Below are 21,418 nucleotides of genomic sequence, written 5' to 3' on the forward strand. Positions count from 1 at the left end.
ATGCCATCCCAGATAATTCAATGGCTGATGTACATCTGTTGGTCTACAATATCAAAAGCTGCACAGCAAAATTTAAATTTTATTAAATGTAGATGTAGTGCAATTTCTTAACTATACAGCATACATCACTCGCTCAAAACGAACAAACAAAACCATGTTCTTTGTCTTCGGTGATACCTTTTCATATGTTGCATCCTGAAATGTTACACAACACGCATCCCGAGAATAAAGATGTTTTTAAACATCTCATGACCCTAATAATCCAACCCCAAATGGGGTTGGATTATTACTCAATGTGACTCAATGTGGTTATTTACAACCCCCCCCCCGTTGTTGACGTTGTCTCTGCAGGATAAGGTCCGCACAGAGAGCTACCGAGACTTCATGTACCGAAACCCAGAGGTCTTCAAAGACAAGGTGAGTGTCTGAGTTACAGCCGCCTCCTCCGCCATTGTATGGGTCAGCTGATTATCCACTTAATGGTATAGGGGAGGGAGAGAGAGAGAGAGAGAGAGAGAGAGAGAGAGAGAGAGAGAGAGAGAGAGAGAGAGAGAGAGAGAGAGAGAGAGAGAGAGAGAGAGAGAGAGAGAGACTTGTGTGTGTCTGCATTGTGTCTGTGTGTTTACGAGGGGGAGGAGCCTGCGATACAGCCGAGGCTGTGAGCCAGATTTAAAACATAGTGACTTTATTAGCTAGCCTGGTGTGCACTGCGACACACTGATAACGAGCGCAAGCCATCTACCCCTCATCCCTTCCCCCCAAACAACCACCACCCCCCCTAGCTCCATCGCCACCCTCAACCCCCACAGGCAGTGGCCTGTATCATGACCATCCATTATATGGGTGGCTGGTAGTTAGTGCAGGGAAGAGACTATAGAGGAGGGCTGAAGGGGGGAGGTATTGATGGGGGGAATGGGATGCTGGGCTGTTGGCAGATAGTATAGAACTGAGCCAGCAGTGATGGCTGGGGGGAGGGGTCGCCTTACATTATGAAGGTAAACAAGGATAGGCACAGGACGGTTTCATTCAAGGTTTTCATGTAGGTTCTTTGGGGAGGATGCATATAGTAAAAGGCAGATTATTATTAGGGGCTTTTCAGGGGCTTATTATATAAACAGGTTATGGTGAAGGATTTCACAGCCCAAATTATTAAAAGTGCTTAAAATAGGGATTACATATCACAGAGGGATGTATCCACTACACACCTACAGAATATATTTTCAAAATTATACTGATACATATCTCATCAGTCTTATCAGACTCATGATTGTGTCGTGGGTGAGCTCGAAAAGGTGTCACTTCATTCTGCTGCACCATCGCCCTAATGTAAATGGCCTTGCTTGTAAATTGCCTATGCTACTTGGTCACCCTCTTGCTATGTAGCAAGGAGGGAACACAGACCTCACCCGTTAAATCGACTCAAAGACATTTGATCGACTGGAATGACGTGAGATTGCAACGGATTTCATGGAACATAATTTTCCGACGCTTTGACTCACAGCCGGATAAACCGGAGGGCTGGCTCAGGGTTCATGTTGAAGATTGAATAAGCCACTTGCACTTCCTTTTAAACTCGCTGAGGGAAACTCCGCTCGTGTTTGTGTGTTTGGCCGTCGCGAGAACAAACGCCAGAAGGCTTTGCGTGTTCCTCCGACCGCCTGTGACCCACGGAAGCATAATTAAACACCTCCCCAGCTGTCCCTCCTCTCAGCCTCATCAGCCTGACTTCCCCCAGCGTTTTCGTGTTGGCGTGCACGTTCGTTCATCCCCTCGTGTGTGTGTGTGTGCACGTGCGCAGGTGGTGCTGGACGTTGGCTGTGGGACCTGCATCCTCTCCATGTTTGCTGCCAGAGCCGGCGCCGCGAAGGTGATCGCGGTGGACCAATCAGAGATCATCTATCAAGCCATGGATATCGTCCGGTAGGGACACGAGCGAGCATGCTCAAATGATTCAAGATCGAAATTGAGCACTGTCTTACATGTCTTTAGCAAGCTTATGAAATGTAAAGGGCTAATTATGGTTCCACGTTCACGCAACGCAATGACCACGGAGACGCTTCGGCGCATTCGTGAACCCTTATGGTATGGAGGTGGACCAATCACAGGCCTAACTGCTGCGTCGCCTCGACGGAAGGTTGCAATTTTTGGGAGGCACACATCAGGCCCTTGCGGTGGACGCAAGCCGGTTCCGCAAGGATCTAAGGGGTCCGTAACCCCCTTGTGTTACGTGAACGTGGGGACCATAATCAGCCCTTAAGGTATAGGTCAAGAGACATTCACACCAATCCAAATTCTGTTTCCTGGATGAGACCCGGAAGAGACCTGAATGTTACTTATTAATTCGCTGTCATCGTCTGTTCTCCCACACCTCTACCTTCATTCAAAGTTTATTGCCTGTGATAATGTGTTTGTGTGTGTGTGTGTGTGTGTGCATATGGTTTGCGTGTAGATAACCTGCTACAGTGCCTTCATGGGCCTTACTTCTTCTATAAGGGATGGACACACACTCACACTCCCCTTGAACCGCTATAGTGAGAATAGTGGTTGTGTGACTGTGACCTCCAACCAACTTTTTTACGGACTTGTTTATTTGCGTCGTATTTTTATTTTTGTCGTTCGGGCAGGCTGTATAGTTCTGCTGACAGTCGGCTACGGCCGTAACGCAGGTAATTTACACCTGAAGACACACTCCCCGCTCTCACAGTCTCCCTCTCCCCGGCCTCTGATTTCCCATGGTTATGACTGTCCCAGGACCCGTGTTTGAGTTATTCATACACACATGCGAGCGTGCACACACACATACACAGGCATACTGGCCCTCCTCGAAAACACTTTAATATAGTTGTTTATGTAGTCCCAATAACAGATATGCAATGTCTCCCACAACTGTGTGTGTGTGTGTGTTTGTAAATGATGTGTGTGTGTGTGTGAGAGAGTTTATATAGCCAGTAGCTGATGAGGCGGGCGGGGTTCTGTAACCAAGCCCATTGCCCGTACCCGGACCCCCTGCGTCCACCTGGGTTCACTTCCCCATCGCGCCCCTCAATGTCTTCTCAGTTTCCCTTGCTCGGTTATGGTCCATTATGACGGAGAGTCTTCTCATTACGTAGGCAAGCGTGCTGCTATAAACAAAACAACAGGATTGCTGAGGAATGGGCATTTCTTTAATTTTACAGCCCACTGGCTTGTGTGTGTGTGTGTGTGTGTGTGTGTGTGTGTGTGTGTGTGTTTGTGTGTCAGCATGTCTGTGGTGTCTTCGATTTCCCAACACTTGATGTGCCCACAATGAGGAGTCTTCAAAATCCCTCTGTGTGACCATCCCCTCCCATGAATACACAAACACCCCCCCCCCCCCACACACACACACACACACACACCTACACACACACACACACACACGCAGGTAGGCACACCATGACATACAGCCCTGTGGTCCATCAAACACACTGCTTATTTGCCTTTCCTGTAATTGTATGTGTGTGAGGGTGTGTGTGTGTGTGTGTGTGTGTGTGTGTGTGTGTGTGTGTGTGTGTGTGTGTGTGTGTGTGTGTGTGAGAGAGTGTGTGTGTGTATGGCTGTGTGTGCATCTATCACATCCCCGTTGATGAGAATATAAAGATGGTAATTAAAGTGGATCCCATTGGCTAAGCAAGAGCATCCATCTCCTGTCTCCACTCCCATCGCCAAAGTTTAAATGAGAAACCCTCGCCTGGCTGTCTCTGGCGCTGCGTCCTTAACGGATGAGGTCAAGGGAAGGGGTGTGAATGGCAGAGATAGACGCCGGCAGGCGCACAATTCAAATAAAAAAGCCATGTGTGGCGCGACGGCCAGAAATCACTGATAGCGGCAATGGTTTAGTGAGTGGAATAGTTTCCTCCCCTGATGAAATGTTCCTCTCTCTCTCTCTCTCTCTCTCTCTCTCTCTCTCTCTCTCTCTCTCTCTCTCTCTCTCTCTCTCTCTCTCTCTCTTCCCCCCCCCCCCCCCCCCCCCCGGTTGTAGAGAACACACAGAAACATATAGAGACATGGACCCTCTAGAGACGGGACATTGTCCTCTAAATTACACCAATAATGAGATTACAGTGATTCCCTCTGGTGAGAGGTGTGCAGCGGGGTGGTGGTGGTGGTGGTTACACCGTCCCTGGGAGGAGGTGATAGCGGCAGGACCGGGGGGGGGGGGGGGGGGGATGGAGAGGCAGTTTGAGATAAGGATCAGCGCTACGGATATGCAGTGCGCCGCGGTGAGTAATTGTTCTGTCCTCGGTAACATTAGCTGTCACGATAATGGAATATTCACCAGATTGATATCCGCCCGCCGCCGCCCCGGCCCTCATACAGTCGGGACTGCGCCCCGCTTGACACCGCTGCCAAGTGGACTGTCGTGCACCCAGACCCCCACCCAACCCCCAAACCTCCAGCCCAACCAAACCCCAACCGTTCCACGCTCACTCACCCCGGGCCTATCGTTCAACGCACACCTTTGGCTCCCAAAAAGAATGGGGGGGTGCTGTGTGTGTGTGTGTGTGTGTGTGTGTGTGTGTGTGTGTGTGTGTGTGTGTGTGTGTGTGTGTGTGTGTGTGTGTGTGTGTGTGTGTGTGTGTGTGTGTGTGTGTTGTGTGCAGTAATAGTGAAATGGGAAAATAACATACAGCGTACGATACTTTCTACTACTGGAGCGAGGTGGATGCCCTGCTTTGCGTTTCAGCGATTAGTGGACTGGAGACACTGTATGCTCTCTGGGTTTCCACTGTATCACTGCTGTCCCTGGTGTCGCTTTTGACTCCCTTGGTGCTGACTACTGAGTTCTTCAAGACGTGCACAGACGAGCGATGTGGAAGCCTTTTCACTTTTCACTAAGCTCACGATATAGCTAATTTACAAGTGAAGACGAGCACAGCTCACAAATACAACATTTGCGCTGTATTTGTGTCTAATACAATTTGATGTGACAAATTATTTCGCACACCATTGCTTTACATTTTGCAAACATTGTGTCTTCCTCACATTCTTAAAAAATTCTCCACACTCTGGAGTACAATTACTGAAGTTCTTTGAGTAAATACAAGAACTGAAGTACTTGTACTAGTAACAACTACATCAACGTAAAGCCTACATCAATGTCGCATGTGTGTAGTCGAGACCGGCGTACAAAGCGGCTGTATTTTAAACTGATGGGCCGCTGGCTGATTGTATAATTTAAAAATGGTCCTGCTCAGCCCATCCCTTTTGGGCTGAGCAGGACATCCCTTTTGTGCATCCCTTTTGTATGATGTTGTAACACAGTGTTGCATAGTGTTATAAGGTGGTGTAACCTGATGTTACTACGTGTGACTTGTGACGTGTAATGGAGTGTTATGCAATTCTCTCAGGGCCAATCAGCTTGAAGACAAGATCACGCTAATCAAAGGACGCATAGAGGACATCAGCCTACCTGTGGAGAAGGTCGACATCATCATCTCCGAATGGATGGTCAGTACCCGCACACACACATACACACACACACACAGACACGCACATGCACAAGCACGCACGCACACACACATTGGTTCATTCAATGAAAGATTTTGAGTATTAAAATCGACAGCATATTTTTAATCAACTTGATTCATTCATTGGGGGCAGCCCTCAATAATCCCCAGTTCAGTTCCCTTTAGTACCCTAATACTTTTAAAGAGTTCTGGCTTTAATTATACTTTCCCACTTTTGGCTTTAATCATTTAGCCAATGAAAGGAGAAAAATGTGACACAACATAGATTAAGAATATTTATAGTTTTCTTTGCACCGTGTCCATTTTTACTCCTTCTGCTGTGCTTCATAAAGTTCGAACGCAAGTCATAAACAACAAGAATTAGTTTAATCTAAAGTCCCCTATCGATCTCTCAACACTCGTCACCTACGAGCAGCCAGTGAGCTGCCGGCGTCCACGGTATCTCCGCGTCCGTCCAGCGCATGTTTAAACCATGGCCTTGCCAGGGCCCTCGCTCGCCACCGGCTCCTCTGAATGCCTAACCAAGAGGAGCCGTCTCCCCGCGGCCCGATGCTCATTCATCAGGCAGATCTGCTCCGGCGATAAGGCCTCCGACAGCCCCACTCCGACGCACCGCTCCATTCATCTCTAATTCATGAGCGGGAGGGGTGGGGGGGTGCTGTATCTGCCCCCACGCCCGTCCTTATCCGGCCCTGAGCGCCCAGGGTCGCGGGCAAGGGTCAGCACGTACGGAGCCCCCGATCGGCTGCCATGGGAAATTGAAAGCGGGTCGTTGACGTCGCGGTGCAAGCGGTGAAAGATAGGGGGCGTAATCTCCGATGACACCGGCTCACGGAGCGCTATTAATTCCCAGGATCGGCCCGTCACTTCTCATCACCCCGGCGACGCCGGACGTCTCCCAGGGCCCCCTCGGGTTTTAGGGCTGTCCTCCGCGCTGCCTGAGTGAAATGGGAGAGGGGGGAATGCCTGCCATTACGACAAGGCAGTTTTGTCTTATGGTGAATGGCTTGAGGAACTATTAACCTTTTTTTGACTTGTACGCAGCGATTGTCTTGATTTATATATTTCAGTGTTTTTTTTTACAACCAATCTGTGTCTTCCATACTGGGACATGTTTGTGTTTTTTGCCGAGAGGCTGTAGCTGTAAACGGATTGTAGGTTTCACTGCACCACTTGCTTGCTGTCTGTTAGAGATACATGGTTTTGTTGCTCTAACTGGAGGCCTCTAGGTCGGGCCTGTAGCACAGGTTGTCCTAACTGGGTCGTCTGTTCGGTTAAGAGCATTTGGGAATCCACAGAGGAACAGAATGACTTGAATTGATCTCTTCTGTTTTGAGATATCTTGTTATTGCCGGAAACGAAATGCTGGGCATCCCTCCATGATTTTTTAAAATATTTTGAGATTTTACAGTATGCTTGGTAAACCGTTTGAAGGGTGTTAGATGATCGGAAATGTACATCGAAACAAATCGAGAGATTATCACATTCATGCAACAAACCAAACAAACATGGTGTCAACTCATCTTTCATTATGGACGATTTGATGAAAGAAAAGATTCCCTGGCCTGGAAACTATACTGGATGGCAGCTTGTCGATAAAAAGGGATCAGGGTTTTCAATGAGCTATAGGCTGTCCTCAGATTTCGTTTGGAAACTAATGCAAGATAAATGATCAAATGGACTTTTGTGGGGAACTGCACATACACCCCTCAGAGATATCCAACGACTACAAAATAATCTGGCCCTTACTTCCACCAACACTGGCTGACAAACCTGATTATCGCCTCAGTGTTGGAAGTCCCTACAACAGAGAGAATTTCTTAACTAAAGTTGGGAATCCCATGCTATTTCTTTGCACAATTGATCTGCGACGGGGCTGGAGAGGGGAGCAGCGACAGAGTAATACATCACACACACGTCCAACTGTCGGAGGCGTCCGAGCAGACAGAGAGACAATGGTTACAGAGATAGCTGATGGATGGACTGGCTCTCTCTCGCTCTGTGTTGCTTTGGCTGTGGCAGTGTTTTGAGAGACTGCTTCAAGCTGTGCCACTGTCATTCCATAACTCACCACATTGATCTCTGTTCTCCATTAGCCATCGAAAAACATATATATATATATATATATATAAATATACGGCCAGCTCAGATAAGCAAGGGAGTCGGAGGGGCCAGAAAGGGCTCCCGGTAAATAAAGATTGACTCTGGGATCAATCTCCGGTGATGGACCTTCTGTCTTGGTGCTGTTGAGCCGGAGATAACCGGTACAGCACGGGTCAACGGTCACTGAGGAAGTTGGGCTCCGGGCTGGCTAACTTTGTTGAATGGTAAATGGACTGCATTTATACGGCCCACTCAAAGCGCTTTACAATATTGCCGAACGTTCACCCATTCGTGCACACATTCACCCTCCGACGGCGGTGTCAGCCATGCAAGGCGACGGCCAGCTCTTCAGGAGCAGTCATGGTGAGGTCTCTTGCTCAGGGGCACCTCGACACTCCGGGGAGCCGGGGAGCGAACTAGCAACCCTCCGGTTACCAACCAAACCTGCTCCACCTCCTTGCCACCCTTGTTGCTTGGTTTTCTTTGCTCTGTCGATGGCTGATCATCAATGGAGTAGTTTGTTAAAGGGACATATCCGCAACTTGGGAAGATGTCATGTGAACTTGCAGGAGACGCTTATGGTTTCGTTCCATGAGGAGATTTCCTCGACGTGTGTTGTGCAACCGACTCCCAGCAAAGGCACAGAATAGTCTGCTACATTAAAAACGTTTTTAGAATAAATAAATAAATATTTTTAGGTTGGTAGGGAAGCTTCACAGAACTCTCTTGATGGCAGGTACCTCCCTGCTAGACGTGAGGCTGGACGTTGTCCTATTAGGATTCCTGGTGTCAGACGATCAGTGAAATGGGGTGTTTTAGACTCACCTGCCTTTCAGGGGCCCACAGTTGTGTCCGTGTGCAGAAACTCCACTGCAGCGATGTGTGCGTCGAGAGAAGTGTGTCTCCGACAACAGCACCCTGCCATGTCTAACCCAGCCAGAGGATGGGCAGTCATCAGTCATGCTGTCCTCCCATCTGACTGTCTGTCAATCACACATGCACGCCGGCACACACACACGGTAAGAGACACACGCTGAAAGAGACACACACACACGGAACGAGACTTGGATCCGAAGAGATAACAACAAACACACACACCCTCATGCCGAGTGACGGCATCACAGGTGTGCCCGTGTGCTAATGAGGATTTATTGGCTGCGTCTGATACCCCAACTTGTGCAGGGAGCGCCCCGGTTGCTGCCGCCCGTGTAGCAGAACTTTCCACTGCACTGTTTACGTCTCCGTAGCTTACGGTTGTGTGATTGATGAGCCGTCCGTATCGTGAGCCTTCAGTGGTTCACCTCGGCCTCAGCCTGTGCTTCTATCATCTCTGACCTCTGTCAACGGTCGCTCAGTTGGTGTCGTTTGTCTGTGACACACACGCGTTGGGGGGTGGGGTAGATAAAATTAGCATACATCCTGGTAGCCATCGAATGCTAAAGTATAAAGCCCGGTTGAATGTCGATTAGTGTATCCATATGTCAGGTCAAACCGCATATTTCTTAGGTTGCTAATCAAAAAATCAAAAATCTAAATTATTGAAGTTATTTTAAGCCCATGTTACATTTTGTGTGTGTGTGTATATTTATATCATAATGAAGCAGGAGCAGTATCACGTGTGCATAGTTTTATGTACTCCTTTGGGCCAGTCGAAAACGACAAAAATCCTGTAAAATACGGAGCGATCTTAACCTAGGAATTTCGTAAACATTATAAAAGTAATGCCTGATCATATCCGGACACATACAGACCTATAATTGTGACTTATTTTGTCCCACAGTCATGAGTTGTTGAGTGCTAGTCCCAGCTAACGCTTTAATGAGCTCCTCCATGCTCCTCTATGTATGGCTTTGTACACCTTGTGTCTGATCTGTTTATGCAAACGCCTGCGATCCCGACCCTAGACCACAATAGAACGGGCTCGCGCTTGTCTTTTGGTGTGCAGTGGAGCACAGAGACTTTCTCACCACACACTGCTGTTACCCTGCGCGCACACACACACACACACACACAGAAACCCACAGAGAAACAGACACACACAGCAAGCGGCCATGCAGACAGGCACGCACACACTCACACACCCCTCTGATTTCCCCACGGTGCCCCAGGGGCCTCGCTGATGATGTTCTGCAGTAATTGAGGAAAACGTGCGCGGACTACACAAGGAGAGAGGAGAGCAGTGCGTTTTGTTTGAGGAGCACCCATGATAAACTGCTAATGCGGAGATCCCGTGCAATAGAAACACTTCTAACCGGTCTTTGTGAATGTTCTTATGGGCTGAATCCTCATATTATGTCGCTGTAAAACTCCACAAGATGTTTGTTGTGCGTATTTCTGTCTCTGCTAGAATGTTTTGGGGCCTTGCTCAGGGGAATGTGTTTTTTATGCTAATTCTTCTAATGTGTATAAGCCGCTACAGCCCATTTTCATTAGGTTCTCATTAGTCTGAAACGGCCGTTGACTGCTACACTGACGAGCACAGCCCGACACCAGTCAGGGGAGTCTTGAAGTACACGACAAGTTAACCAAGGCCTTTCACTAATGCTCGAACTGACTCTCAGAGAGAGGTGGGAAGATATGAAGGTCAACCTCTGAGCACAGAGCCGTCGTCTCGATGTGTGACTTCACTTATACTGTAAGACCCTAAACGCGTTTTACTTCAGATTCAATTTGGTCCATGGATTTGATTTACTTTACAGATGTAATGTCCATGAAACAAAGCGATTTCTACCAATTGATTAGAGTTTTTTAATGCCTATTTTAAAGTGGGGTTTAAATAGTTTTTAGGGAATGACTGTTGATGCAGAGTTGCGTTGATGTCTCACGCTCCCGTGCTGGGATGCTGGGAGTCATGTAAGAACCAGCCAGATCCATTCTCTAAATCGTATGGGCTGTTGTAGTATTGTTCTAACGGTTGTGCCTTATAAAGGGTCTCAGTAGAACATTACCTGGCCTTTGAACAGTCCAAGACCTGGCCTGAACTAAACCCTGTCTAAACCAATTCCCTTGAAATGTTTACCGAAACCTTACTGTTAGCTGTACATTTAAATGAACATTAAACTTTTGCTAATCGTATAACTAGGGTGAATCATTTCAAACTGTATGGCTACTGCTAACCACCAAGAAGTTAATACCTTAAACTGATTTTAAAACAGTCAGTGGATTTCCACCGTCGACCTTCCATCTTCCATTGGGCCATCTGGGGTGTCCCATGCAGTTCAGCACGCTGCTCTAGGTTTTCCGGTCCCAGGGAACCAGTGAAACCAGTATGGCACTGGAACCACTACCATACCACCATTCAACGACTGTTAAAAATATGGAAAGACTTGATCGTTACTTAAAAACGATTCATTTTGTTTAAGCTAATACAGTATGTATGGCATGTTATACTAAAGCTGAATAACCTCTGCATTATTAGATGTTAATCTTTGTTTGCGGTCTCCTGCTTTGCCGTGCTAATGTTACGCGCTGCAGTGTAATAAATCCGCCATGTGGTTCAGAGCAGCGCGGTGTCGCGTCATCTCCCATCCTTCACACACTCCCCACGCCGCTGGTGCAGATGTGGCTCTCTATCTTTGTAATTAACAATTTGGAGGTATGCGTTAGGGGTTTGGAACAAACAACGGGTGGGAAGGATATAGAAGACGGTAGGGGCGGCGATCGTGCTGTCCTGGGAAATAAAACAAGTCGTGACTCCGCTTCCAGGCATCTCACTCACACTCTCCCACTTCTACCGTGAACTCTCTCTCCCCCCCCACACACACAGACCCACATATATATCCTCTTTCCTTCAAGTGAGGCAGTGTCCCGTGAAATTGGGCTCTAAATTACGAGGCCAGGGTACGCCGTGTGCCGGCTTTAAAAAACGACCTGGGCACGCGCGTAAGGACACCGGGGGGACCAACGCAGTCACCCCGCCGCCGCCACCGCCGCCGCCCCGCCATGGCAGCGCGACTGCCGGCATACACGGAGAAATCTATCGGGCGCCGCTACGGGAGCGTGCCCCGGCTCCGCCATCTCCATCATGTTCGGCTGGGCGCAATCGCGGCCTCATGCCCGCCGCCGGGGAGAGCGCGGCCGCCATCCATCAGCCGCCGGGTCGGGTTTTGACGGACACTGAGCTCCTTCGGGCGCTCTTCCTCTGAGGTGCCCTTGAGCGGCGAGGGGCTTATTGCGGCAGATTACCGGCCAGGAGGAACCCGATCTTATCGCTCTTATCTCCGTCCCCGCCGAGGTTTCCCCGACTTTGCCCAAATTGTGGTACTTTCCCCGCGGCTCTCAGGAGTTCGCCCGTCTTTAAAGCACAACCCGGGTTTAAAGTGAAACTGCAGCGACAGCACCCCCTCTGGTCCAACACGGGTTACTGCGTTCACAGTTTTGCTGCAAATGCATTTAAACATTTTGCGTTTACTGGCACGTTTATTTCCGATTGAGTGCCAGATGTTTTGTTGATAGCCATGTAACGTTTCTGTCCCACGGTTTAAAGCAAGTTCAGGTTCGGCCATTTTAGACCCTTACTCCTCCCCTTTTAAAATAATCAAGTAAACGACTCCTGGGTGTCATGGATACAGTGAAAGAAGGCATACCATTTGGTGGGCTGCTCGCTCCTCCTCAACGTGGTTCCATATTTCTCAACACTGCTCACTATAAATGGGATATGGGCCAGCAAAGAGGGGAGGAGCCAGTGGGAGGTGGGCTATTCTACCAGGGAGAAGACAGTTGGCCGCTTGCAAGGCTAAATAAATAGCCATTCGTCAGCAGTAGCTGTCACTCAGGGTGAAGCCGGCAAGATGTGGTCCAAAACTCAATTTCAGCATTAACGGACTAACACCGTGGCTAATGTGCTGTGCAGCGGCGTGGAACAGGTGAACCCAGGGTCAAGTCCTCGGCTCCTGGGACGCTGGCTCAGCGAGGGATGCACAGGAACGTTTTCTCCATTAACGACCCATTCCAATGTAGCACTTAATGCTTTCGATGTAGCGTCCAGAATGAATCTACCTCTCTCACAACGGCCAGATGCTACTTTTAAATAATGTGATTGTTCTGTGGGCAATGGACGTGTTCTCTCTGAATACTAGATGTGGTGATGTTTGTTTAAACCCCACCTCTTCGCCCTCCTTCTCTCTCCAGGGTTACTTCCTGCTGTTTGAGTCCATGCTGGACTCTGTCCTGTACGCCAGAGATCTCTATTTGGCTGATGGAGGATCAGGTAGGGCACTGCCCGTGGCGTCTTTCCCTCTCTCCCCCGTTCTCTCTCATCCTCTCACTTATTCCCAAGCTGTGAAACAACTATAAATGTATTAATCCTAAGGGGATGTCCACAAATTGCATTCATTCTAAGGTTATGTCTGCAAAATGTGCTCATCCCATGGGTATGTCAACAAAATATGCTTACATACAAAGTCAATGCAAAGACACCAATTGACCTACATTCCTTGCCCAGCGGCGCAAATGGCGCTGTGGGAACGAGGTTAACGAAACCAAATTAGTGTGATTTTACACATGCGAACAACACAAATGTTGCCTCATTCACACGTTCGCTCAAATTGAATTATTGAACTTTTGTTCAAATTTCGCCCCAGTCATTCAGACGTGGCTGCTGAAACTCACCGAGCTGTGTGCACCTCTGGAGGGTGTTATGAAACCAGACACCACAGCTTTTGGTGTGAACTCTGCTTAAGGGGATGTCCACAAAATGTTTTTATATCCTAAGGGTATGGCCCAAAAAATGCATTCATCCTAAGGGAATGGCCTTAAAAATAGATTGAGTGTTGGCCCAGAACCAATTCTGTCCCTTACTGCTTGCTCATTCGCAGACTCGTATAATCTAAAAGTGATTCATCCAAAGAACAGGGGTGATATTCTTAAGTGAGGTTTCCATGCAGTATCTTGAATTACTGGGCTAAAACACGTTAATAAAGTGACAGGAGGTATTATGTGATGTATGTGGGTTATCAAACTATCATGATTCACTTAAACGTGGCACTGAAAATCAATGCTTTCTTCTATTTGATCATCATAGCCACATTAATATTCATCATAACTCTGTGTAGGTGTAGTATGTGTCCAGAATAGATAATGAGATAATATAATAGAGTAATAATATGAGAGTACTCGTATTCCGAGTCTATTCAAATTCTCTTCAAAAAGTTAGGGTTCTCACTATAGAGGTTTCTCACTGTGTGTGTGTGTGTGTGTGTGTGTGTGTGTGTGTGTGTGTGTGTGTGTGTGTGTGTGTGTGTGTGTGTGTGTGTGCCTATCATCAGCTAGTCCCTGTCAGAAACCTTCTCCAATGCCAAAACTGCTCTGACAAAGGAGCCGTTCTACCACACCGCCTTTAGTGGCTCCTAGGGACATCCCAGAGAGGTCACACACACACAGTCACACACACACACACACACTCACAGTCACACACACACACACACACACACACTCACAGTCACACACACACACACACACACACTCACAGTCACACACACACACACAGTCACACACTCCCAGTCACACACACACACACACACACACACACACACACTCACAGTCACACCACACACACACACACACACACACACACACACACACACACACTCACAGTCACACACACACACACACTCACAGTCACACACACACTCACTCACACACACACACACACACACACACACAGTCACACACACACATACACTCCCACTCGCACACCCCCTGTGACACACACAGTCACACAGCCAGTCACTCACCCTGGCGGGATTGACAGTGGCAGGACAGACGGCCCGGGGAGCGTGTGATTGGCCAGCCGGGTGGCAGCGTGACCCCAGCGACCCCGGTAACAGAACGAGACGGGTTCACAGAATCCCGTATGGCTCCTCGTCACGAGCCCTTAACCACCCCCTCCCGGCCCCTGCGGCGGTGGCTGCAGCCCCCCCCCAGTGAAGGGTCCGTAGTTCAACTCCCAACACTGAAGCTGTCTGAAGCGGCTGAATCTACTTTCATCATTTGTACAAACGATGTAAATAACCCTGCTGGAAGCTTCTTCGTTAAGTCTGGTGTGAACATGCACGGTGTGCATGTAGTCCAGGGAGAGGAAATCTGTTCAACACCCCCACCCCCCCCACAACCCCCAATTCCAGTCCACCCACCAATGGGAGGACCAGGGAGGGTGCACGCTGGGGGGGGGGGGTGATGAACGAGCCGAGCGCAGCGAATCGAGAAGGACGCAGATGTCAAAGCCATGAATCTGGGGACGCAGGACCGTACAGAACCCCCCCCGCACCCTCAGTTCCTCTTAACTACCAGCCCATTCCATCTCCGTCTTTTCACTCTGGGTCGACAGCATTATAACGTAAACACACATTTTTTTCTTCTGCTTCTGCGATTGATCTCTCTGTTTCTCTCTCTCTCACTCTCTCTCTCTCCCTCTCTTTCTCTCCCTCCGTCTCCCTTCTCTCTCTCTCTCTCTCTCTCTCTCTCTCTCTCTCTCTCTCTCTCTCTCTCTCTCTCTCTCTCTCTCTCTCTATTTTTGTCCATTCAGCACAACTGTCTCTCTCCGCTGCTCATTCCCGGTCCTTCAGACGTACTCACTTGCTTCACTAATCAGAGGACAATGAGGGGCATTCCTTTAATTGTGTGTGTGTGTGTGTGTGTGTGGCCATCAGTTACCGTGACACCTGCAGGGTCACAGGAACACCTCAGCCAGTAATAAGAGGCCATGAGCTGCCAATCACAAGCTGTCGCCGCACCCTCACACTCTTCGCTGTCCGTCGGCTTGGATTTGATTATGTTCGGCAAGGCCTCTGACTTTAAACACACCGCAAACGGAGGAACAATTCAGTGGCGGTGGACTAGGTGTATTTATCCTTCATTAAATGGTAAATGGACTGCATTTTATAAAGAGCTATTCTAACCAGTGGCCCCTCAAAGCGCTTTACAGTTTTTGCTTAACATTCACACATTCATGCACACATTCACACACCAACGGCGGTGTCAGCCATGCAAGGCGACAGCCAGCTCGTCTGGAGCAGTCAGGGTGAGGCGTCTCGCTCAGGGACACCTCGACGCTCAGCTAGGAGGAGCCGGGGATCGAACTAGCAACCTTCCGTTTACCAGCCAACACACTCTACCTCCTGAGCCACATGCCGCACATTCAACTTATTTTGTTTCACATTATATATGCAGGGTTTGAAAGGGCTTTGGCAGGGAAGGGTGACACTCCTTATCGCATTGTTTGGACTGGTCACTCACAAACCTCTCAAACGATAAGCCTTAATGCTGTAGTGCTGGCACTGTTGTGAACGTTGTGAACGCTCTGAGAAATACACTGTGCAAAAATAAAGGGAGAGCAAGCTTATTTTAGGCCATACGCTGGACTTCATATTTGGGGTGAAAGCAAGTTAGAATAGTCCAGTATATCGGGGTGTATATTCTGACTTGGCCAGATGCAGGATACATCTTGCACGCTGCACCTAAACCCAAAACACTGACGCATCGCAGCCTAACCTCGGATCACAGCTTCAGCGTTAATAAAAGCAGCATCACCAAAGCAGCGCCACGTTGAAGTTCGTAGAAATCATACGCAGCCATCTTGGCAATGGTTGTATTCAAGTCTTGATTAAGTATGTATTACTAAATCACCTTTCAAGTTAAAAATGTATATGAATTGGATTGGGCAACGTTTGGACGTCTTGCTCAGGGACACCTCCACACTCAGTGCGAGCCGGGGAACGATAGAAACAACCTCCCGGTTAAAAGTTAACACGCTCTACCTCCTGACCCAGGGTACGCCAGCTGTTGTGTGTGGAGTGTGTTTGAGCATTAATTGGTTCACTTACACTATGAAATTGAATAATCTGCAGCTAGCAAAATATCTGTTGACCCAATGCGTCGATGGTCATGATGCATTGGGGACGTGTATCAACAGCAAACTTTAGACACCAGTTCAAGCGTAACACTGAGGAAACCAGGGCAGGAAGTGAAAACCCCCTTCCCTATGGGTGTGCATGTGTCATCCATTTGTATTTCAACTCCACGCCCCCCAGTCACACCCCGACATCGGCTAACGGCTTCAATTTCGGAGCCATCAGATTCATTGATATTAAATAGGGTACCGTGGTAGCTGCCTTCCTCTTCTTTGTGTTGTTGATGTAAGAACACCCTATCAGTGTGGCAGGATTAATGGATCGATCCGAAAGCATCTCTACCTAATGCTACCTACTCATTCCTGATTACACGTTGGACCAGCCTCCAAATACGTTCCGAGGCGTTCTGGAGACAAAAAATGCATTTCTCACTTTTTGTTATTGCTTTCTTTGCCTTTCTGTTTGTTCTTGACCTCGTTGTTCGTCGACAGTTTGACATAAAGGTCCCACAGGGTGTTCATGAGTTTGCAGTAAACACTTCGCTTACAAACAAACAAACAAACAATCGCTTACAAACAAAATGTAGGTGTCAATTTTAATAGCTTTCTTTCAATGGCACTTTGTGATCAATCTAACATTGTATGTGCATGTATGTGTGTGGATAGAGAGATTTGAGCAAAAAGTAAACACCTTGATACTATTATTTTTGTATAAAAACGTTTTGACCTTCATCATCCCTCTCGTTTAGTTTACCCAGACCTGTGTAACATCAGCCTGGCCGCGATCGGAGATGCACAGAAGCACCAGGACCACATTGCATTCTGGGACGACGTTTACGGCTTCAACATGGCGTGCATGAAGAAGGCTGCACTGCCCGAGGCTGGGGTGGAGACCGTGGACCCCGCCACGCTCATCTCTGAGCCCACAGTCATACAGGTAGCCACTCAGTCTGTCTGTCTGTCTGTCTGTCTCTCTGTCTGCCTGCCTGCCTGCCTGCCTGCCTGCCTGCCTGCCTGCCTGTCTGTCTGTCTGTCTGTCTGTCTGTCTGTCTGTCTGTCTGTGTCCCTCTCTCTCTCTTTCTCTCTCTCTCTCTGTCTCTGTCTCGTTCTCGCTCCTTTCTCTCTCTCTCTCTGTCTCTGTCTCCTTCTCGCTCCTTTCTCTCTCTCTCTGTCTGACTCTGTCTCTCTCTCTCACTGTCTGACTCTGGCTCTCCCTCTCTCTCTCAATTCAATTCAATTAAATTCAAAAAAGCTCTGTCTGACTCTGTCCCTCACTCTCTCTCTCTGACTCTGTCTCTCTCTCTCTCTCTCTCTCTCTCTCTCTCTCTCTCTCTCTCTCTCTGACTCTGTCTCTCTCTCTCTCTCTGACTCTGACTCTCTCTCTCTGACTCTCTCTCTCTCTCTCTCTCTCTCTCTGACTGTGTCTCTCTGTCTCTCGGTTTCGGGGAGTGTTGGATAGCAGTGCAGGGCCTGATGGAGAGAGAGAGGGTGTGGGTAGGGGTGCCAGTGATGTAGAGCTGTGTTTGACCTGGCTAGTCCTTGCCTAAGTTCTTCTTAAGGAGACTTCATTACTCTCAGCCTCCTGCTGGAGGTCTTACAGCCAGTGTGAAGATGTATTAAAGCACAAGGGGATACAACTGAACAAACACACATACAGGCCTTTCTAACTGTTGTGGTGTCTCTCACTTGCACACACACACGCGCACCCACAATCTCTCACTCTCTTACACACACCTGCACGCAGACGATAACACACATACACTAAATGTTTCTCTCTCACACAGAAATGCCAAATACCCACACATAAAAAGACAAATTAATTCTATCTCTCTCTTCTATGTCTTTCGAATGCGTGCGCACGCACACACACACACACACACACACACACACACACACACACACACACACACACACACACACACACACACACACACACACACACACACACACACACACACACACACACACACACAACACACAAACTTAAAAAGTAATCACATTGCACAGAGTACTGCTCTCGGTATTGTATTAAGTCTCGTGGACCGTCCTGCGTGTCTTTCCTGCCTGGCCCGTTCCCTAAGTGGAGCGTTCTCCGCCCACCTCTGGTGTGTGATGGATGGGAGGCACACCTTCCATATAATGGAATTTGAATTCCCCCACGTAATCGATAGTTTTCTCCCCTCCAGTGAAAAATAGACAGCTCCTCGTGCCCAAATTACACGAGTCCTCATCTATCGCCCTCCCTTTGACACGATCGACCAGCGTTCCATTACCGCCGCCTGCCACGGCGTTAAACTGTGAGCCCTGCCACGGCACTGCGAATTCCCTTAAAACCCTTTTGCATGTTTCTCTCCCCCATGCCCCGGGACACGCCAGGCTGCCTCCTGCAGGTTCGGCCTGTCGGAGTGAGCAGGAGCTCGCTGCCTTGCAGGACAATGAACCCACTTGCGATTCAATTTCCAAGTGCTGTTTTTTTTTTTTACCGGGCAGATCTGGGTTGGTGTAGTTTGGTTCGTGTTGGATCAGTGAGCAGTGCTCCGTTCAATCAACCTGCTTTAAGACATCCAAACCCCTGTCCTGTCCTTTCATCGTCTGATGTGCAATATAAAGGTTTCCACTTGGGTATTTAAATACATTCTCGCAGACGTCCTTGCTATTAAGCTGCTTGAACTGAGACTTGGCGATGCAATCAGACTTTATAGAGAGGTTGGAGGTGTGATTCAAATGCAAAATCGTGCACCGGCATGAGTCAGGCAAAGCTTTTTGCGAGGACTCTGATTTGTGCGCAATGAATTAAGTCCTTATTTCTTTTTCACCCCAACAGACTATTGATTGTAACCGAGTGTGTCTCTCTGAGCTGGAATTTGCATCAGACTTCTGCATGAAGATGACACACACCAAGGAATGCACGGTAAGACCCAGCCACGCACGCACGCACACACACACTACCTTATAATTATAGAACGTCTGGGTTTGTCTCTACAAGTACAATGTTGTAAATGCTCACCACTGGCTAGCTGGGAACTGTCACTGGGAAATGGATGCTTTAAACTGGCTCCTGAGCACAGCTGTTACAACTGAGGCTAACGAGGAGGGAGAGAAGCATGTTGCTCACAGGGGCTCTGGGAATATAATGATTTATTAAATACACAGGTTGGGCTGGTTATTATTCATGTACACACGCAAAATAGTAATTGAAATAAATGTGTGGTTAAGTGGTGAACACCAAGTTAATCTTCCCTGCTGTTTCTTGTACGTAAGTTATTGTTTGTGAAATGTCTTGCCTACCTATTACTTTTTATGTATGTATGTGTATATATATATAGTACATTGGACCATTCATTTAGACCTCTGATTGGTCAGCTACGTGCATCTAAAGAAACACGACGGGTTTGTGGTTTCGTGACTCAATTTCATGACTCAGAAGCTTCTGGACCTTCCGAACGCTCGCTACTGGCAACAGACGAGTCCTCCACAGACCCCGACCAGCCGTCAGAAGCGGGCTTAGCGTCGTGCTATGCTGCAGCACGGCCCCCCCTTCTCCTACCCCTAGCCCTATACAGGTTTAACGGAGAATCAATAGCTGGTTATTATCTGTCCTGGGCGCCCTGGGCAGGGCTTGTGGGCTTTAACAGGATTTGTGAACATCCTCTCATCTTTCCCCCCCCTCCCCCCCATAATTGAAAAGATCCCCCTTTGTGTTTCTGAGCCGGGCTGCAGTCGGGTCATGTTAGGAGTGTGGCACAGTGTGACATGACACGAGCTCAGTAGGATGGGCAGTGTGTTTGGGGGAGAGTGTGGGGGGGGGGGGCCACTCTTTGTCTCTAATGGGGGTTAACTTTGATCTCCTCTCTCTCCGAGAGCCCCGTCTCGCTGCCTCTCCGTCCCGCTATGGAGAGGCGTGTGTCTTACCGTCCCGCTCCCAATCTTATGTGCTTGCTCTCGCGGTCGGCGTCCCACCGCGAGAGCAGATCAGCGGGGGGTTTAGCCGCGTACACCGCCGGCCCAGGTGCTGCGCTCCCCGGATTCCCTCCCTTCACTTCCTTACCCCTTTTATTCTTTCCGGCGGGCAGTATAAACCTCCTGCCGCTGCCCGTAGCTGATCCGCGGTCGGCCGGCAGTGCGGCGCGGCGTGGGGCTGAGCGGGGGGCTAAACTGGTCCCGGACCAGCGACAGCGGGCGGCGCTGGGGAAGAATGGGGCCGCGCCCCCCGAGGGCCATGATGGAGCGGCTGCTTTTGTTCTGCCGCCGACAGTCCATTCATCAGCGCAGCCTGCCTAACCTTGCATTAAATGAACAGCACAGCCCCTGCGTCTGCCCGCACGCACAAGACAAATACCCCCCCGCACCCGTCTCCCTCCCGCTTCTCTCTCTCTCTCTCTCTCTCTCTCTCTCTCTCTCTCTCTCTCTCTCTCTCTTCTCTCTCTCCTCTCTCTCTCTCTCTCTCTCTCTCTCTCTCTCTCTCTCTCTCTCGCCTCTCTCTCTCTCTCTCTCTCTCTCTCTCTCCCTCCCATTTCTCTCTCTCTCTCTCTCTCTCGCTCTCGCTCGCTCTCTCTCTCTCTCTCTCCCACTTCTCTCTCTCTCTCTCTCTCTCTCGCCTCTCTTTTCTCTCCACACACTTACTCTATCACTATTTTCCAATTTCTATGTCCCACTGTCCTCTTTCACTTATTCTCGCTCACGCTCTCTGTCTCACTTTCTCTTTCTATTACTCTCTACTTCTTTCTGAAACCCTCTGATGTTTTAACCCTCTCTCTCTCCTCTCTCTCTCTCTCCACATATCTCTCTCTCTCTCTCTCTCTCTCTCTCTCCTCTCTCTCTTCTCTTCTCTCCTCTCTCCATAATCTCTCTCTCTCCTCTCTCTCTCTCCACATATCTCTCTCTCTCTTTCTCCCTCCACAAATCTCTCTCTCTCTATCTCTCTCTCTCTCTCTCTCTCCACATATTTCTCTCTCTCTCCACATATCTCTCTCTCTCT

General features: G+C 48.8%; 1 protein-coding gene across 1 annotated transcript in view; it reads left to right on the forward strand.

Moving 5' to 3' along the window:
* Positions 1-21,418, forward strand: part of prmt3 (protein arginine methyltransferase 3) — a 40,239-nt gene that overhangs the window by 5,814 nt on the left and 13,007 nt on the right. The window contains exons 8-13 of the mRNA XM_079736224.1: positions 352-417; positions 1,799-1,920; positions 5,370-5,469; positions 12,723-12,801; positions 17,190-17,377; positions 19,265-19,351. Coding sequence (XP_079592350.1) covers positions 352-417; positions 1,799-1,920; positions 5,370-5,469; positions 12,723-12,801; positions 17,190-17,377; positions 19,265-19,351 — 642 coding nt within the window. The remainder of the gene's footprint in view (positions 1-351; positions 418-1,798; positions 1,921-5,369; positions 5,470-12,722; positions 12,802-17,189; positions 17,378-19,264; positions 19,352-21,418) is intronic.

The sequence above is a fragment of the Pollachius pollachius genome, assembly GCF_949987615.1.
Source record: "Pollachius pollachius genome assembly, chromosome: 5".
Classification (NCBI taxonomy): domain Eukaryota; kingdom Metazoa; phylum Chordata; class Actinopteri; order Gadiformes; family Gadidae; genus Pollachius; species Pollachius pollachius.